The following is a 17453-nucleotide window of genomic DNA, read 5'->3' as shown; positions in this document are numbered from 1 at the left end:
ATTTTTCTGCTCCTTCAGAACATCAGTTTTGGTGGTCCTGCCAATGGTTCACAAGGAAACGTGCTTAAAACCACCTGGGTGTCTTTTAAAACAACCAATTTCCAGGTCCCACTCCCCCAGATCCTGATTCATTAGGTACATGCTAAGGACCATGTAAATAATTTCACCCAACTTTTCCCTGTTTGTGTGCGCTGACAACACTCAGAGCCCAATGTGCCCATCTCTAGCAAATGCTCTGGGTCACACTGCTGCCCTCTGGGGCCAAAGTCTCACTTAGAGTTTCTTTTCACTTTCCCTGTCTTCATGTTCTCGGTCTCAATGACCTTGCTTATTCTGTACTATCCTGGTTTGCTTAAATAAACTGCCTAAAATCCATTCTGGAACAAAGTATCAGTAACAAAGCAAACTGAAAGAAGAGGAAGCATAGCTCCATGAAAAGAAATGAATCCTAGTGGTAGAATTCATATTTATGAAGAAAATACATAGCAGGGGTGAGAGTTGTGTTCAGAGCTCTTTGGAGCTTTTGAAGTCACCCATTTTGTTGACATCCCGGTCCTCATAGATGAGTCTCAGTAGTTCAAATTTTTTTCTAGAAGTCTTCTACTAAGCTAAGCTCTTTCCTAGCTTTGAAAAATGATCCTACAGACCACAAACAATATTCTATGTTAACATCCTCTCTCGGTCCATACCATCCTTTTGAGAAAAGTTGTACAGACCACAAATAGTAGTCTATGTTAATATCCTCTCTCAGCCTAAATCATCCCCTTGAGAAAAGTTGTAATATATTCATGGTGACCGAGAATTGGCAAGATTCTGAATTGGCTCTTAATGATCTAGGAAGTATTAAATTATGTTCAGTTGTGTTTTAAGTGAATTTGTAATTGTTAACAAAAGTTCTGTGCAAACTGGTATTATAATTTATGGGTGATGTTAGAAGTAGCAACATCAACAATAATACTAATACTAGTAGCAGTGATAACAGTAATATGTGCCTGAACTCCTGTTATTCTCACACAACAACTCTATAATTATAACTACTATTACCATCTTCATTTTACAGGTAAGGAAACTTAGCCCTTCCCTACCTTCTAAATAAGCACTCTTTAAGAATTCCAAGGCCCAGGCCATACTAATTAAATCAGACCTCTTGGGAATAATACAGAATTTCCAGGCATCAGTTATTTTAAAATTTTCCCAGGTGACTCTAATATGTGGCCAAGTTTTAAAATCAGTGTTCTTGAATACTAAATACTTAGACTCTCCTTAGCTCCCCACAGAAACACCTTCTGTAAATTATACTTTGAGCTTTTATTGATAATCTATACCCACTCCCCCCAAAATAAAGAACTCTTACATGAAATATGCTCCTGTATTTGCTAGGAGACAACTATGTGGTTCAATAGTACCTATATTATACAATTGTTATTATTATTATTTTTTTACAATTTGTTACTTGGGGAAGATTTTCTCTTTAACAACTACCATTCTATCCTCTGTCAAATATAGATATTTATATGATCTGTTATGTTTTCTTTTTCTGTCTTAACTTCCAGGAGACTCACAGCTAAGCTAACATCTTTGGTTTCAGAACTATACACTTATTAGGATTACTGTATATTTTTCCTCCTTTTGTTCTTAGTTTTCATTTCTCTTTTTAAAATTTGACCTTTAAGGTAAATGGGACTAAATAAATAAATAAATAAATTTTTGAGTGCCCAGACTGATATAGCATTTTATATAAATACTGATCTAAGATAATTCAGCTTTGAAATTATTTTATTTCTAAGTAGCTCAGGAAGAATCAGACTAGACATTGACTGCTGACTGCTAATGACAAATTGTCCTAATGCAGCCTAGAATGTTATAGTGCTAGACTCAAATACAGACATATCTATATAAAATAAAAAGTAAATTATATAATATTTAAAATTTTTATATTTGCCTTTAGTGATTCCAGCATTTTCCCTCTTGACCTCTTCTTTTTTTTTCTCTTCTTTGTCATTTTTAACGATGTCAGCATTATCATTTGGTCCTTCCTTTGCAAGCGATTTGGGCAAAAAGAAAAAAGGAATGGCCGTGAGCACATTCACTCCTGCACAAATCAAAATGCCAAACCACCATGCACCGACCCAACGAGTATCAGTGGGAGTGATGGTCAGATCATCTGTAAAAAATTATACACATTTTTTATTAGCTTTAGTCATCATTTCCTGTGTGAACAACAGAAAAAAATTTTAATTACTATTCTCAGGTTCTATCGAAGTATAAAGTTTGTACACAATTCAGACATTCATAAAAGTCTGACAATGCTTAGTGTTACAATATTGTTTAGCAATAAATTAGCTTGGAGATCTGTAGTGTAAGGAATTTATAAATAGGTACTTATTAAATAACTACAAGGTCTATTTAATTATCCACAAATGTTTGCTTGATTAAAAGAAATTCAAATCTATATGCTTAAACCTTTTAAAAATAAGAAATATGGTTGTGGTATAGTAGAAAGAGCACTGAATTTTGACTCAGAAGATAAGCATTTTATCTTGTTCTCCTGCTCATTGGTATGAAATATTTAAAACATTATTTAAACTCCTCCACTATAGTTTGCACTCCTGGAAAGTATGCAGTAATCTCTGTAATTGAAGGTCAAATAAAGCAACAATGAACTTGATAGCATACCTGAATTTGCTTTGTGTACTCTAGACACTATAACTAGATTTTAATGAATTACCTGTGTTTACAGATCCGGTGTCAACATAAATATTTGCACAGAATGACGCTAACAAAAGTCCAAACAAAGGACCAATGATAGCTCCTGTTTCTACAAACCCTAAAAATAAAAGAAAATATAAAGTTGTAGTATAGTTATACACCCACATAAAGAGCCCTAATTCCACAAAAAGTCTGAAAACTGAATTTTTTTGCTTTAGATATTTTTGCCTTAGATATTCAATTCGTAAGAAAATTAAGCTAGTGTTCATATAAATAATAAGTTTGTTTCTGTACACATTGGAGAAGGAGCCTCTTAGTTTAAAGCCACTTTCTCTAAGCCTCTAAATTCTCTTTTCCTGGATCACAGCTAAAGACTTGCTTCTGCAGCATAGGCTGGGATCATGCTATTATCAAAGCCACCATATAGAGTAAGATTCTTTTGAGGCTTTCCATAGCCACATTTTTAGAGAAATTCTAACCCAGTTCCATGTTATGATAAATTTCTTGTTACATATTCCTCAGAAAAGCTTTACTCCCAGATCTCCAACTTGAAAGTTTCTCTGGCTTTGTCCTATTATTGATACTCCACTTTTATTATGAGCTCCTTTCTTACCCTTCACATTCTTATCTCCTATTTCCAACAGTCCCCTCTGTCTTCCTAACTCCTTACTCATCTGGAATTTCATCATCAATTATCTCATAACTTTTCCACAATTCAGAATCTAATCTGAAAATCCAGACATGAGCTGCTTCTATGTACTCTTTCTCTTTATTTCAAAATGTGTTTGCCCATTGCCTCTGCCTTCTCTGCAGCTCTATAAGCTAGTGTACCCTACATACATTCGATTCTTGACATCAACACCTTCTATCTTCTCTGAGGTATTGCTCAACCAAACACTTCTCTTGTGTTTGTTCAATCTCCTCCATCCACTGATATCTACAATACCTCAAATCCACCCGGCTCTCTTTCACTATACTCTGCCTCTCCTCCCCTATCAATCAATTACTCTACTCAAATCCTTCCACATTCGACTGTTTTCTTGATGTATAGCTAATTGAGTTACAGTTATTTGATTATTTGTACACACATATTCATTTATTTTCTTTTTCAAATTTAATTTAATTTTAAAAAATTTAATTACACATACATATTTATCAAATTTAACTGATTTCCAATTATGTAGTTATTTATTTACTAAACCTTATAAGGACCATGTCTTCTTTATCTTAATATGTATAAACACCCTAGCATTTGTTCAATAAAGAAATATATGTTATATATGTTTAACAATAGGTTTGTTAATTTATTGCAGGTGAGCATTTGTAGTCTTTTAATGTGAAGGCATCTGAAAGGATTGAACACAAAAACAATGTAAAAGATTACTGTGAAATCAGTGAGTCATCAAAAGCTGCCCAAAGTTATTTGGGGTAATGATTCCTAAATATTTTAATTTATTTTGATTATGTGTAGTTCTGTTTCATCTTCTCTCACCCTCTTTGACTTTTCTGGTTTTTAAAAGGTCTGTCTACATTAATTGCAAAATGTTACTATACTCAAAGTTATGATTTTATAAACAACAGATGAAATAACTAAAGAATATAAGCAAGTTATGCATACTAAATTAAAAATATTTAGGAGATTGGAAGACAACACCGATGATGAATTTTAAGTTGGCTATTGTGGACGGTGACATTGATTGATTTTAGAAAAGGAAATTTCAAGAAACAACCAAACATATGAAGACAGGTAAATTATAAAAAAGCCTGACTAGGATGGAGAGATTGTGATGAAGTGATATTATATAGGAAACTAAATAAATAAATTGAGTACAGAGCTATAAATAAGTGTAAATATCAGATTTAGTAACTAAAGAGCCAGTATGTTTCATGAACGTGGTAGAGAAAACATGATTAAAACAATGTTTGAGACAAATTATACTGCAAGAATGTTTATGGGAAAATAATAAAAGAAAATACTAGAAATAAAATGACCAATAAAGAAGTTATAATAATCTACAAATGAAGTAATTGAACAAAAATAGACAAAATGAAAATGGTGAGAAAAGTTCTGAATATAACGGACATTTTTAAGAAAACATTGGTAAATCTCTTAACAGACTAGATACAGAATGGAGCCAAGGAAACTGAGGAGTCAAAGAGAACTCCAGGGATACTAGATTAGTGGTATTTTCAACAGCAAAGGGCAGATTTAGCAAAGTGGCTTATTTGGAGTTAGCATGTAACTGTTGCATTGAACAAACTTTTATTGGTGATCAACTGTGCCAAGGTACTCTGTCATTCTGGAAGCCAGTAAGAGTCTAAATAAATAACTAATATCCACCCTCAAGGAACTGAACTATCTTGAAAAGAAGTTAAGACAGATTTTCAAACTCACCAATATATAAAGGAGAGTTTTCAGGTTTGGCAAAATCTTCTATGTAGGAAATACCCAAAGGCATGATGGGAGTTTCACCAATTCCACGTATCATATTTCCTACTAGTACATACACCCACATTAATGATTTAACTTCTTTCACACACTCTGAATTAAAATGAAAAAACACATTGCATTAGTGTTTTGATAGTAAAATATTAAGCTATAAGTATACCTATCATTGTAAGTTTTTGGTAAGCATTTTACAGTTCTTATGTAACATGACACCTTGTAAACGATTTATATTATTATGTCAATAATGACTCACTGGACCACCCCTCTTGCATTTTTTGAGAGTACTTAGATATGGCCAAGTGTAAGTGGCATGCTGGAGCCATTTCCTACTGGGTTGGAAGAGATGTGTATACTACATCTCTTCCCAATCCAGTGCTTAGTGACAATACATTGGTAGTTTGATAGGAGCATTTACACCACAGAAATTGGCAAGCACTAGAAGTCAGAGCTATTTTTCCCTCCAGAGAACCAGCTTGCCAGCAACTATAGGACCTAGTTAGCTGTTATGAGTGCTATTCCATTTCTATACTAACTCTAGGGAGAGAAAAAACACAATTATCTCTCCCTAGCATCGATACTATATTTATAAGATTTAAATAAGAGTCTCACTGAAGTTTGAATTCTCTACAGCTCTAATTACTTTATAGATACTAAAAATACTTAACTGGGTAGTAATTACATTTTTGGTGGTACTGTAACCACCAAATAAGGTTTGATAAAGAAATTCACCCAGATTCTTGGACCAGCAGCTACTTAGAAGAACAACAAAGACTAGGCCAAAGGGAACTGAAAGGGAGAAAGAAAGACAGATCTCTGAAAATTTAGTCATTTCTGTTCTAAGCCAAAATAGCTGTCAAGGAAGATACTCTGAAGAGTTACGTTTTTCAGGAAAGTGAATTATAACTTATTCTCATTTACTATAAACTGGCCAAGTGCCAGCACAGATGTGAGGGTCCTGAGCACAACTGGATCTGGAAATTTCTTGTGAGGTCTATCTCTCAGTCATTTCTAGTACAGAAAATTACAGTCTCCATTGCTGGGTATTCATATTTTTTCTGTGGTGAGTACAGTGGTTTGTGTCTATAGTTCGTAGGCAAACTCTAGGTCTACTCTAGGGCAAAACTGAAAATCAAAGAATTAATGCACTTTCCAGGAGATACACCAGACTGGGAAGTTTTTTATCTACTACAATGTAGATTTTTTTTTTTTTTTAATAAAAAGAAATAGGAAATAGGACCCAGCCTTCTGTCAAATCAGCCTTTGACAGAAGCCAGCTCAAGAAGGGAGCACAGGGCACTGCTGATGTCACTATTTTCCTTTGTTTCCCCAGGGGATTCCTTTGGCTTACAGTTTCTGAGACTGCTTTCTTATACTCCTTGAAATTATTATGGGTCCTGATTTCACTCATTGGGGACCATTGTAAGTTCTACTGATATGAATCAACAGTCACTTCCAGACTAAGTATCACCAGATTATCTAGTTCCCCCAGGAAATGAAGGGCCAGAGACCTGCACATTTGTGCCTGGGATGATGTGGAAGCCAGGAGAAGCAACACTACTGTAAAGCAGTGTCTCTGATAGAGAAGGAGAAACAAAGACAAGTTCCTCGTTCAATAGAAAGAGAAGAAAGTAAATGAGAAGTAGGGCATACTTGCTGCTTTCTCCGATCTGCTATAGAAAATCAGTGATATAACACAGATCTTTAAAACTTTGTTTCTATCTCTATTTCCTATAATAGTACAGAACAATTTATCAGTATAAATCCATTCTTCTAAGATGTTTTCTTCTGTGGAATTAACTCTGCAGTGGCCCTTGGATGGATGTCTTTGACTTATTTTTAAATAACTGTTTTAAAGAATAGACAAAGATTCCTTAATAAGTATATTCAAATATATAGGAACAACATTCTCTATTATTAACCATACTTAGTCCCCTCTGGGATCCCCTCCAAAGTTTCTGAAAAAAGGAAATATCTTTTTTTCATTTATCTTAGTCACTTAATCAAACCCAATAACTCATTCAAAACCCCTCAGCAACACATGTTCAGTTTCAAATTCATTGAACAGAAAACAATAAAACGAAGTTGACAACCTGATGGATCTTCTGTTGGTGTGAAAACCTGGGTTCCATTTTCATTACACAAGAAACTGTTGGAGGACAAATTGCCTACAACTGTAGATTCATATTCGTATCTGTATGAACACAAGGAAAACACATTTATGTTAGAAACTGATAAAGGCAATGTAAACATTATGCAGATTAATTCCTGCTTCACTTAAGACATGACATCCAAATTCAGTAAAGAACTCTCTTCATCTTTGCAACCTAATCATCATAAATATAAAAAAACTTGTCACTCACTATAAATGTACAATCTCTTGACAGCTAGCTTTCAGCTATCTACATGTGGATGATCTACCTTTAAGATTACCTAACATCAAATTTCCGTAGTTTGTAGGAGACCATTTCCTGGAAATAATTACTGTGGGACAAGGGACAAAAGCTAAGAAAAATAATAGACTCAACAAAGTATAATTAAGATAAAAGATTTGGGGGAGAAAATGCAACACAACAAAACAAGTCTCTAACTTTGGATTCTCTGAGATTTGCTCATAACAAATATACCCCCACTTTCTGAGAATCAAAACACTAATTCTGCATGTGTTCATTAACCCCTAAGAGAAACAAAACCTTTGCCCATTAAAATGAGAGACCTTAGGAGAAACTCAAACACTGTGACAGCACAGTGTAATGACTTTTACTCTTCTCATAAGAACAAAAGGATTATGGACTGTGACTATTAGGCAAATTACCATAAGATCCACATACCCTTTCTCATAATGCAAATTATCCTAAATTATGAAAGAATGGAGGAAAATAAGCCAGGCAAAATCTCTCTTTGTTAGAAATTATGTTGGATTCATTTCTATATTTCTATTAGATAAAAGAAAGCTAAAAGAAAACTTGCCCTCTGAGTTCCAAATGAGCTAGAATGTTAAAACATCTTTCCGTTAGAACAACTGCCTAGTCATGCCCATAGAGTTTGTGAACTGTCTCCATATCTGTGATGCCATGAGACATGCCAGCTTCAGACAAAATAACACCTTTGGAAGAGGGTGGAAAGAAATGTAAACACAGCTCAACATTGTATTGGAGAGGACAACAAATAAAAGGACAGTAAAACTCTTTGCCTGGAGACTTATGATCCCTATAGAAATCCTGAGAAGATAAAATGTCTTTTTCATTTAACTTACCCACTTCACACCTAATAAGTCATTCAAAGTCCATTCATTCCCAAAATGTCAACAAAATGACAGTGAATAGATTTTAAAGTAGAAAAAGGAAGAACATAACACCACAAAGATAAAGAGAATGGAAGATTTCACAGGAAGATTTTGAAAATGAGAAAACAGGTAAGTGAGTGGTCACTGAATTAGTAGATATAAAAAATGCAACCCTAAGTAAGTGCCTACAGGGAGACAACCAAATATGTGCCACATATCCCAGGAAAGTTTCAGGCCAGATATAAGACATTTCTAAATTTGGGAGTAGGCATGGTCCAAAAAACAAGAGGACTGGTTTAAAGTGTGTATAAGGAGCAGTTAGACTCTTATAGACATCCTCTGACATTCCAACTGAAAATGGTCTTGACTCTAGAGTGTTTGAACAGGCACATTGAGGACAGGAAGGCCATACTAAAAACTAAGGCTATTAGGTTTAAAAAACATACATACTGAAAAGTGAAATTCCCACTCCCACCTAGAGTAGTCAAGCTTCTACCTCCCAGGCAAGACTGGAGAATCCCTGCCTAAGATAACTAACAGGTTATGGCTGTTCTGAACCATCTAAATATAGCCAGTCCCTATACAATCACCATACAAAGAAGTCCTCCATTAATCATGTCCTACACATTTATACAGAACTTCCAGTTAGCTTGTTGTTGTTATACTTCTCTCTGAAATATGATCCAATAATCATGAACCACCAGAGATATGAGAAAACCCTGTATCAGTAAAGAGAGACAAAACAAATAAAACCTGTACACTAGAAGGAGACACAGACAATGAACACAAATGAAGGAAATTTAAATAGGAAAAGACACTGCATTTTTTAAAGAAAATAAGATGTTCCTTAAAAAGACATGTTCAAAAAACAAGAGAACTCAGATATTAAAAATATGATAGCAAAAGCTAGGAATCTACTTAAAGGTTTAGAAAATAAAGTTAAAGAAATCTTCCAAAAAGTAACAAGAAGTCAAGAAGAAAGAAAATTGAAGAAAAAAGTTGAGAAACATATAAACTTAATCCAGATGTACAATCCAAGTAGTAGAAGTTCTAAAATAAGAAAAATAGAGGGATAGTGGAGATATTATCAAAGAAATAGCACAAGTAACTTTTCCAAATGTTTAAATTGAAGGCACCTAGCACACTGAGACAATTATCATGAATCCAGACTTGGGAGCTTAAGAGAAAGCCCCAAAAGAGCCTGGGGAAAGGAAATGGCATACAATTCTCAATAGTAATACTAGAGGCTAGAAAGTATTGGAAAAATATCTTCAAAATTCCTAGGGTAGATATTTCCAATCTAGAATTTTATACCTGCCAAACTATCAATTAAAGGTGAGTAGAATAAGAATTACTTCCCTTAAACACTTTTTCAGAAACCTATTAGACAATGTTTTACACAAAGAGAAGTGAAAGTAAAAAGAAAAGCAGATGATACAATATCCAGGAAATAAGTAACTAATAGAGGAAAGAGGGAAAGCAAATTCCCAAGGATAATGGTGAGGGAAAATTTCAAGGAAGCTGCCATGTAACAGGCCTAGAGAGTTCCCATTTGGATTGTAGATGAAGAGTTGGTGGTAACAGGAGAGATAGCTCCAAGGTGAAAATGAAATCATCTGAACACTTACACAATGGATTACTACTCTGCCATAAAAAGGAAGAAAATTTTACTTCTTGTGACAGCATGGATGGTCCTGGAAAACATAATGCTAAGTGAAATAAGCCAGTCAGAGAAAGACAAGTACCATATGATTTCACTCGCGTGGAATTTAATAAACTGAACTAACAAACAAAATAGAGACAGACTCACAGATTTAGAGAGCAGGCAGACAGCTCGGGGAGGGGGGTGTTGGGGGAGTGGAGGGATCGAGAAAAAAAAAGAGAACTCACGGACATGGACAACAGTGTGGTGATTACAGAAGTGTGGGGAAAGAGGTAGAAGAGGGCATAGGGAGGACACATGGTAATGAAGGGGGAAGAGAAACCATCTGATATGTATGAGTATATTGAAAAGATGCTGCCCTACCAGGACAAAGTTTGGTGAAAGTGAATCAAATTTTTCCCCCTCAACAATTATTTCAGATCTTCATCATTCTCCTCAAGCCACCTCTCATCAATCACTTTCCATACTTAATATTTTCTCCTCTGTCAAGAAAGTTGGGGCAATCCAACATGAAGACGTCTGGGTTTCCCACCCTAGGGCCTTACCACCTTCCTTTAGTTTCAGAGGTTGTGGTGCCTATCCACACATCCAAGATCAAACAAACCACCTGGGCACTTCCATTCTCTCCAGTTGAAAACTGAACCTAAAAACTCATCAGAGACTGAATGCTTACCGGTCCATGAGGAAATGAGGTAGAGACTGTAAGAAACACCCTAGACCCATAACTGCACATCCGACACCAATCATTATAGGTCTGTGAAATTTGGTTCCAAAATAACTCACAAATATAATCAAAAAAAGATTTCCTAGGGAAAAAAATGAGATAAAAATAAATATTTCACTAAGTACATACAATGGCTTAATGAATAGCCTAATTCAATCATTTACTATCTAGCACTTATTATATAAACACTCTCTCAATTCCTGGGATTGGCGCTAGGAATTCATGAAACAAATGAATAACACAGAACCCTTACCCTGAAAGAGGGTTATTTTCCAATGTTGAAATGCACATAAACAGATCCCTGTGTAACACCAACAGTTAAAAAGGTCAGCGAAAGGGAAGCCAGTGGAAGAGACTGAAGACTGGTTCTGGGAAATTTCAAAAGCTCTATTTGTGATTATCTACCCTTAGGAAATGTAATGCAAAAGCAGGTGTCAGACCATATGTCACCTCTGGCCTCTTCCTCCACACCTGCTCCACGGAAGACTGTAATGTTTTCCTATGCTTGAAAAAAGAAGCAAAGGTAAAATTCAGGTAGATATATGTTTTATAACTTATGACTCAAATGTTTATATTGGGCAACATAACCAAGCCAGAGATCTATGTTTATTTCTATTTCTTTCCTTAGAAGTAAAAACATAGTGGGTTTCCCACTTTTCCAACTGCTCTTAGAAGTAAGTCTGGATTTGAGGAGTAAATAACTCAATGAAAAATTAATTCCCATGTCTTAGGATAAAGAAACTAATTGGGGAGGCCCTATTATTAAGGACAAGCCCTTGATAAGTATGGAGTAAAGAGCTGAAAAAGAGCTGAAAAAGTCAAACATATGAGGACATTTTCAAATCATACATTTTTAATCCAATAATACATATTTACCCTGATACTACTATGTATAAAGAAAGTCTCTATGATGAACTTAAGGGTTATAAAAAAAATTTTAAACTTTTCCTGTAAAAGTAAATAATTTTCTAAGCTATGTTGTGTATTTTGAAGACTTTTTGTATCTGTTTATCTCTAGTCTGCCTTGTAAGTAGAAGAGATGTCAGCCCCTACATTATTTTTAATGAAGACACTCTACCACTATAGCCATAGCAGCCACACTGACTACTCTAGGTTTCTAAAATCCCCATCAACTGATAACTAGACTTACTGTGGTGATCATTTCTTAGCGTATACAAATATCAAATCACTGTTGTATACCTGAAACTAATATAAAACTGAATGTCAATTTTACTTCAAATAAGTAAATAAAATCCCCATTATCAAAGCTATCTATGTTGAAGGTGTTGTCTCTAGAAAGCCACTCTGCATATTCCATGTCTCTTTTTAAAAGGAAAGGAGGTGCTTTCCCTCCTCACATAAGGGTGCGTTTAAGCCTCCTTGCTCTGTCAGTTGACTCTCCCTTACCATGAGAGACCAGAACATACAGATGAGTTTTGTCAAGGGTATAGAGAACTCTTTCTGTAAATATTACTGAGGAAAGATAAGCATTGTAATACCATTTCCTTCTGTTTCCCTTCTTAATTCTCTGACTATTCCTTTTCCTAGTTGCATGGGCTCCTTTCTTCCACTTGTTGCTTAAACACTGGTGTGCCTCAGGGGTCCATTATTTGTGTGTTGTACTTATCACCCTATATCCTCTCCCTGAATAGCCTCTTCCCTTCTTTAATTTTAATAACCACTTATTTACTCACTAATCAATACGTCTAGCCCAGACAGTTCCCCAATGCTTCCGATTCATGTAACTACAATGTGGGCGTTGCTACCCAAAGGTCCCACTGGTACTGCCACAAACAGGACTCATCACTGTCCCCACAGCCACCACCATCATCTTGTTCCCCTTCCCCTATTCTCTGTCTCGGCGCCGTTATCCACTCCACCGCCCAAGTTGTAAACTGAAGAACACCCTCTTTCCTCCTCTGCCACATCCAATCTGTCTCTAAGGTCTCTGAAATGGAACTCCTAAATATTTCTGTAGGCCACCCTCCTCACTTCTACCAGTATGATCCCGACTCAGGCTCAGATAGCTCTCCCTGATGCTCTGGCATGGGCCGCCTGGGACCCTCTCTGCCCCGGCCTGGTTGCCATCTTCAAACCTCTCTCCAGCACAGCCACAAGCATGGTCCTGCTAAAAGGCAAATCTGACATTTGCTTTAAACGGGGGTTCTTAGCCTGTAGGCTATAAACCCCCAAGGAGTCCATGGATAGAAATCATGCGTTCCATGAACTTGAGTGAGAAAAAAAAAAGCATCTTTATTTACAGCAACTTTTAACTCAATATTAGCATTACCTCTGACAATAAAAGTATGCAAACTATAGTAGTATTCACGGTATCTATGATTTTGTTACAGATTGACACCAACTGAAGTTATAGGTATTTGCTTATGACATTACAGTTCTTGTGGCTACCTCAAAATAGTGACACTAATAATTACTTCAAATTCACTGTAGATGTATTTAATGTGTTGATAAGCACAAATATTACTATATGCTGAGCTGTTTTAATATTTTGATGATTTTATTTCAGGATAATTGGATTCCTTTGACTCTTATAATTTTTATTTTATGCAATTCAAAATATTATTCTGAGATCATATAGCATCAGATTGCCAGAGTCCTTGGCACAGAAATATTAATAACCTCTGCCAGTCTCTTAGTGACTCTCCATGACCGAGAGGATAAGGTAAGTTCCATAGCAAGCACACAAGGCCAACCATAGCCCATTTCTCCAAACTAATATTTTAATAATTTCTACCTTAAACTTTGCGAGTCAATAACACTGGCTTGAATGTTGCTCCCCACACAAGCTACAATGCTGCCTCACCCTTCTGTTTCTTCTATTGGAATTCTCTTCACACTGATCTAACCCTGTTTCTTCACCTGAAAAATGTTTACTCATGTTTCAAGAGCTTATCTTCCCTAAGTGAGGTTGTGCCCCATATTCCTATATGACCTTGCATATATTTATGTCACCAAGCTTACTACATTCAATTAAAATTATTCTTCTGCATCTGTGCCCTCCATTAGGCCATGAGCTGAGTTTATACGAGACTATCTAAAGGGTTATTTCTATCTAGCTCCATCACCAGGATCTAGCATACAGGTGACACAGGGAGGTGAACAGTAGGAGACGTATCAAGTAGCACCTGATTCAGTTTTCCCTCTCCTCAATCCTGATTTTTCTTTCAGATACTGATTAAATACAGTAAAGGCAACTTTTACCTTGAAGGAAGTAGAAGCCATGATAAAACTATAAAGGAGTGGCATTCGTATCTCTATGAGGCATGTTCACAGGAGAAATCTTTCTCTCCATTCTTCCTCTCTGTCCTCACATCTTCCCAGTCATCAGGGCCTAAGGATAGACTTTATTCCTCCCTAAATTCAGAGAGATGTGAAAGCAGTTTCTCCTTCCCTCTGCACTTAGAAAGAATTGTCAATTTCTCAGAAACAACAGGAAAAGGAAAATATTTGCTTTTTCCCTTGGAAAACAGATTCCTTTGTTTTCTATTTTATCTTCTGAGTATCAGGATAGAACCCTTAAGAGTTGTCAAATGATAGATTAAATGTAAATATTCTAAATACTCAGCTACTTAGGCTAGATAACCAAAAACTATTAGAATAAAATGTCCAGTGGTGGGATATGTGGCAATATTTAGATGCTATTTAGAAGTAATGTTTAAATGAATTATATCTAAGCTTATTCCAAAATTAGCTAGGATATTCAATCTGTTACAGAAAATACACTATTCAGTAAGATGAAATGGCATAAAACAACAAATAAGGAGAATAAAATTCAGACTAACTCAATAGATAAAATAAAATATAAAAGGAAGTAATACGAGAATAATTCATTACCTATCTCAAAGCTCCCATTAATAAATCCAACTAGTGATGTCGGGATGTTGAACTGTCTCTCTATTTGTGTGAGCATAGAATTCATGTAAGATCCAGATAGTGTTTTGGATATGAATGCACATGTTATTGCCAGCAGAAACATCTAGGGAGAAAAGAATATAAGAAAACATATGAAACATATATTTTTAAATTTTACATGTTTGCCACCCGTTGACAAAATATCTTCTACCACAGATTGATTATCTCCAACTTAAGTAACCCTTGAATTTGCAAGAAACGCTTAATGTTTTTTGCTCTTTTGGTCTTTCATATTGTATCCTCTCTTTGAAAACTCAAAATGAGACTAATTTATTAGTGACATTGAATTTTGTATGTAGTTATAGCCTCATTATCTTATAGACTCCTCTTGTACACACAAAAAAACACTAGTCATTTAAAGTAAGATATAACTAATGGTTTAAACAAAACTTTAGCACTACAATGCTATCTGTAGTACAAAAGAATACATATATGTTAATGAAAAAAAGGAATGTAACATTACACAAAAACATTATTGCTGTTGCAAATTTGCTCAAGGTCTTTCTTGTTCAAAGTAATATGCAAATTATACATCAGATTACTGCTGACTGCCAGTTGATTTATCTAAAGCAATATTTTAATTACAAACTATTATAAAAATGTTTCTAAACAGAACAGGTATTCGTTATGATAAATAAATATGAACATAATAAATTTCCATATATTGAATCACATTTTCTATATATTGATATAGTTCCAGAGAGCAATCAGATTGGTGCAATTGGTAACAAAAATCAAGGACAGCTTAACAAATAGAATCATGGTGGTCACCAGGAGCTAGTATGATTTTACTAAAAACCTGAGAAGTTAAAATTTTGATAGTTTTACTAAATTGGAACAAAAAAGACTTAGATTTTTAGTAAAGGATCTGAAAAAGGAGCATTGCATGCTGGGCAATAGTGTAATTATGTGGATTAATTGCTGCTTCAAAGTCAATAAATCAGAGATAAATATATTTAGGCCAACATGAATGGTAATCTCCAATCCTATGCCACGGGACTTTTTCCTTGGCCCTATTTAAAGATATTTCCTGTGATACTTCCATCCTGGGAGACCATTCAATGTACTCTCTAGCCAGTGCATTCAATCCCTAAAATCCTAGCCCTCCACCTTTCCTACACTCCAAACGCCACAATGTATATTGCCCCTTGTGCATTCTCTCCAGCATTATTCAGTTTTTTTCTGTTCCTCAATCTCCAACCCAGCCATGTGTTGTTTATGACCCACAAGTTATCTTGGCAACTTCACCTTCAAACTTACCTCTATTCTTGCCCCTCTAATTTCCCTGCCATATCAGAAGAATAGCTGCTCCTTCTCTTGCACAATAAAATCCTTCGACCCATGCTCTTGAATCCATTCTTCCCATATCTGAGACCCTGATTCATCAGTTATTACCTTCCTCCTCTATTTTCAATATTACACTACAGCTATCATCAAGATGTTTGGAAAAATAGTCTAGATTCATTGCTTAAACTATTTAACCTTTAATTCATGCTTTAGTCTCCTATAGTCTGGCCTCTCCTGAAGCTGCTCCATGAAAGGTCAGAAACAACTTCCTGAATTCCAAATTCCATAGATACTTCTTAGTCATCAGTTTAGTTGATATCTCTGAGTCATTTGATCCATTAATCTCTTTTCTTCCTGACATTCCCTGCCCCCATGCACACCTATGTTTCCTCCCACCCTCCAGACTCTTCTATTCAGTCATATCTTTTTGTGGCCAACCCCTTCAGGCTTTTATCTTGTACCCTCTACTCTTCTTGAGATATATATACGCCCTCCCTAGAAAATCGCACTTATTCCTATGCTTTTATTGTCACCCATATGCTGAAATCTCTTGAATGTATGCACAATTTAGCTGAGACAATTGCAATCATAGTTTGGTCTCCTTTAGTCTCGTCCACCTCTTCTCTCAGTTCCACCTGCCATCACCAATAACTTTGAGCTTAGTAACTATCTGTCAAATAAATTAATAAGATGCATGGTTAGCATGCCATTTCACTTCTGAAAACTTTCTAGTGACTTCCCATAAAGAAAAATCCTACTTTTTTAGATGGCAAGCAATGCCTCATCTACATCACAGCGCCATATCCTGCTGCTCATCCCTGGACATCACATTATACTTATAGTTCCTGTAATTCACCATGCCCTTTCACATCTCAGTGCCTTTACAAGATAGTCTTCCACTCGTAATGCTTGCCTTCTCCTTGTGTGTCTGATAAATATACACTCAATTTTTAAAATTCAACTCTATCCTCACTTGTACTGTGGAGCTTTCCACGTCTCTCTGCTCCCTGGGGAGCCCTGATCATTCACTCCTTATCCACTCACCCTGCTGTGTGCCTGCCTCGAGCACAGCCCTTTACTTACGTGTTTGGACGCCTATAATGTCCTCCCTCACTATATTGTGAGCAGTTCAAAGATAAGAGCCATACATTATTTACCTCTGTACCTATTATTTACCTTTGTACCTTTGGTGTCTAGTAAGGGCCTGATGAATAGTAGGACACCCAACACAAAATAATGAATTAATGGCATAAATATTCCAAAACAACCTGAAGAACTGGTCAGAACTGAAAGGAAGCTGAACATAAGATGAAATGGAATAGTACTAAATATACCTAAGCCAAGAGTTAGTGGTACCAATATGTTTGGGGAAGTCTGAATAGAATTTTATGTGAAAAATACCTGG

General features: G+C 35.6%; 1 protein-coding gene across 3 annotated transcripts in view; it reads right to left on the bottom strand.

Annotated features, from left to right (window-relative positions):
- SLCO1A2 (solute carrier organic anion transporter family member 1A2) overlaps positions 1–17453 on the bottom strand; it is a 77850-nt gene that overhangs the window by 10659 nt on the left and 49738 nt on the right. For all 3 annotated transcript variants that reach the window (XM_016197409.2, XM_087814771.1, XM_016197410.2), the window contains 6 exons: positions 14684–14825; positions 10778–10910; positions 7249–7349; positions 5105–5251; positions 2729–2827; positions 1943–2164 (listed from right to left, as the gene is read on the bottom strand). In XM_016197409.2, the coding sequence (XP_016052895.2) occupies positions 1943–2164; positions 2729–2827; positions 5105–5251; positions 7249–7349; positions 10778–10910; positions 14684–14825 (844 nt within the window). The remainder of the gene's footprint in view (positions 1–1942; positions 2165–2728; positions 2828–5104; positions 5252–7248; positions 7350–10777; positions 10911–14683; positions 14826–17453) is intronic.

The sequence above is a fragment of the Miniopterus natalensis genome, chromosome 2 (assembly GCF_054644295.1).
Source record: "Miniopterus natalensis isolate mMinNat1 chromosome 2, mMinNat1.hap1, whole genome shotgun sequence".
In the NCBI taxonomy this organism is placed as follows: Eukaryota; Metazoa; Chordata; class Mammalia; order Chiroptera; family Miniopteridae; genus Miniopterus; species Miniopterus natalensis.
This window is presented reverse-complemented; position numbering and strand designations above follow the sequence as displayed.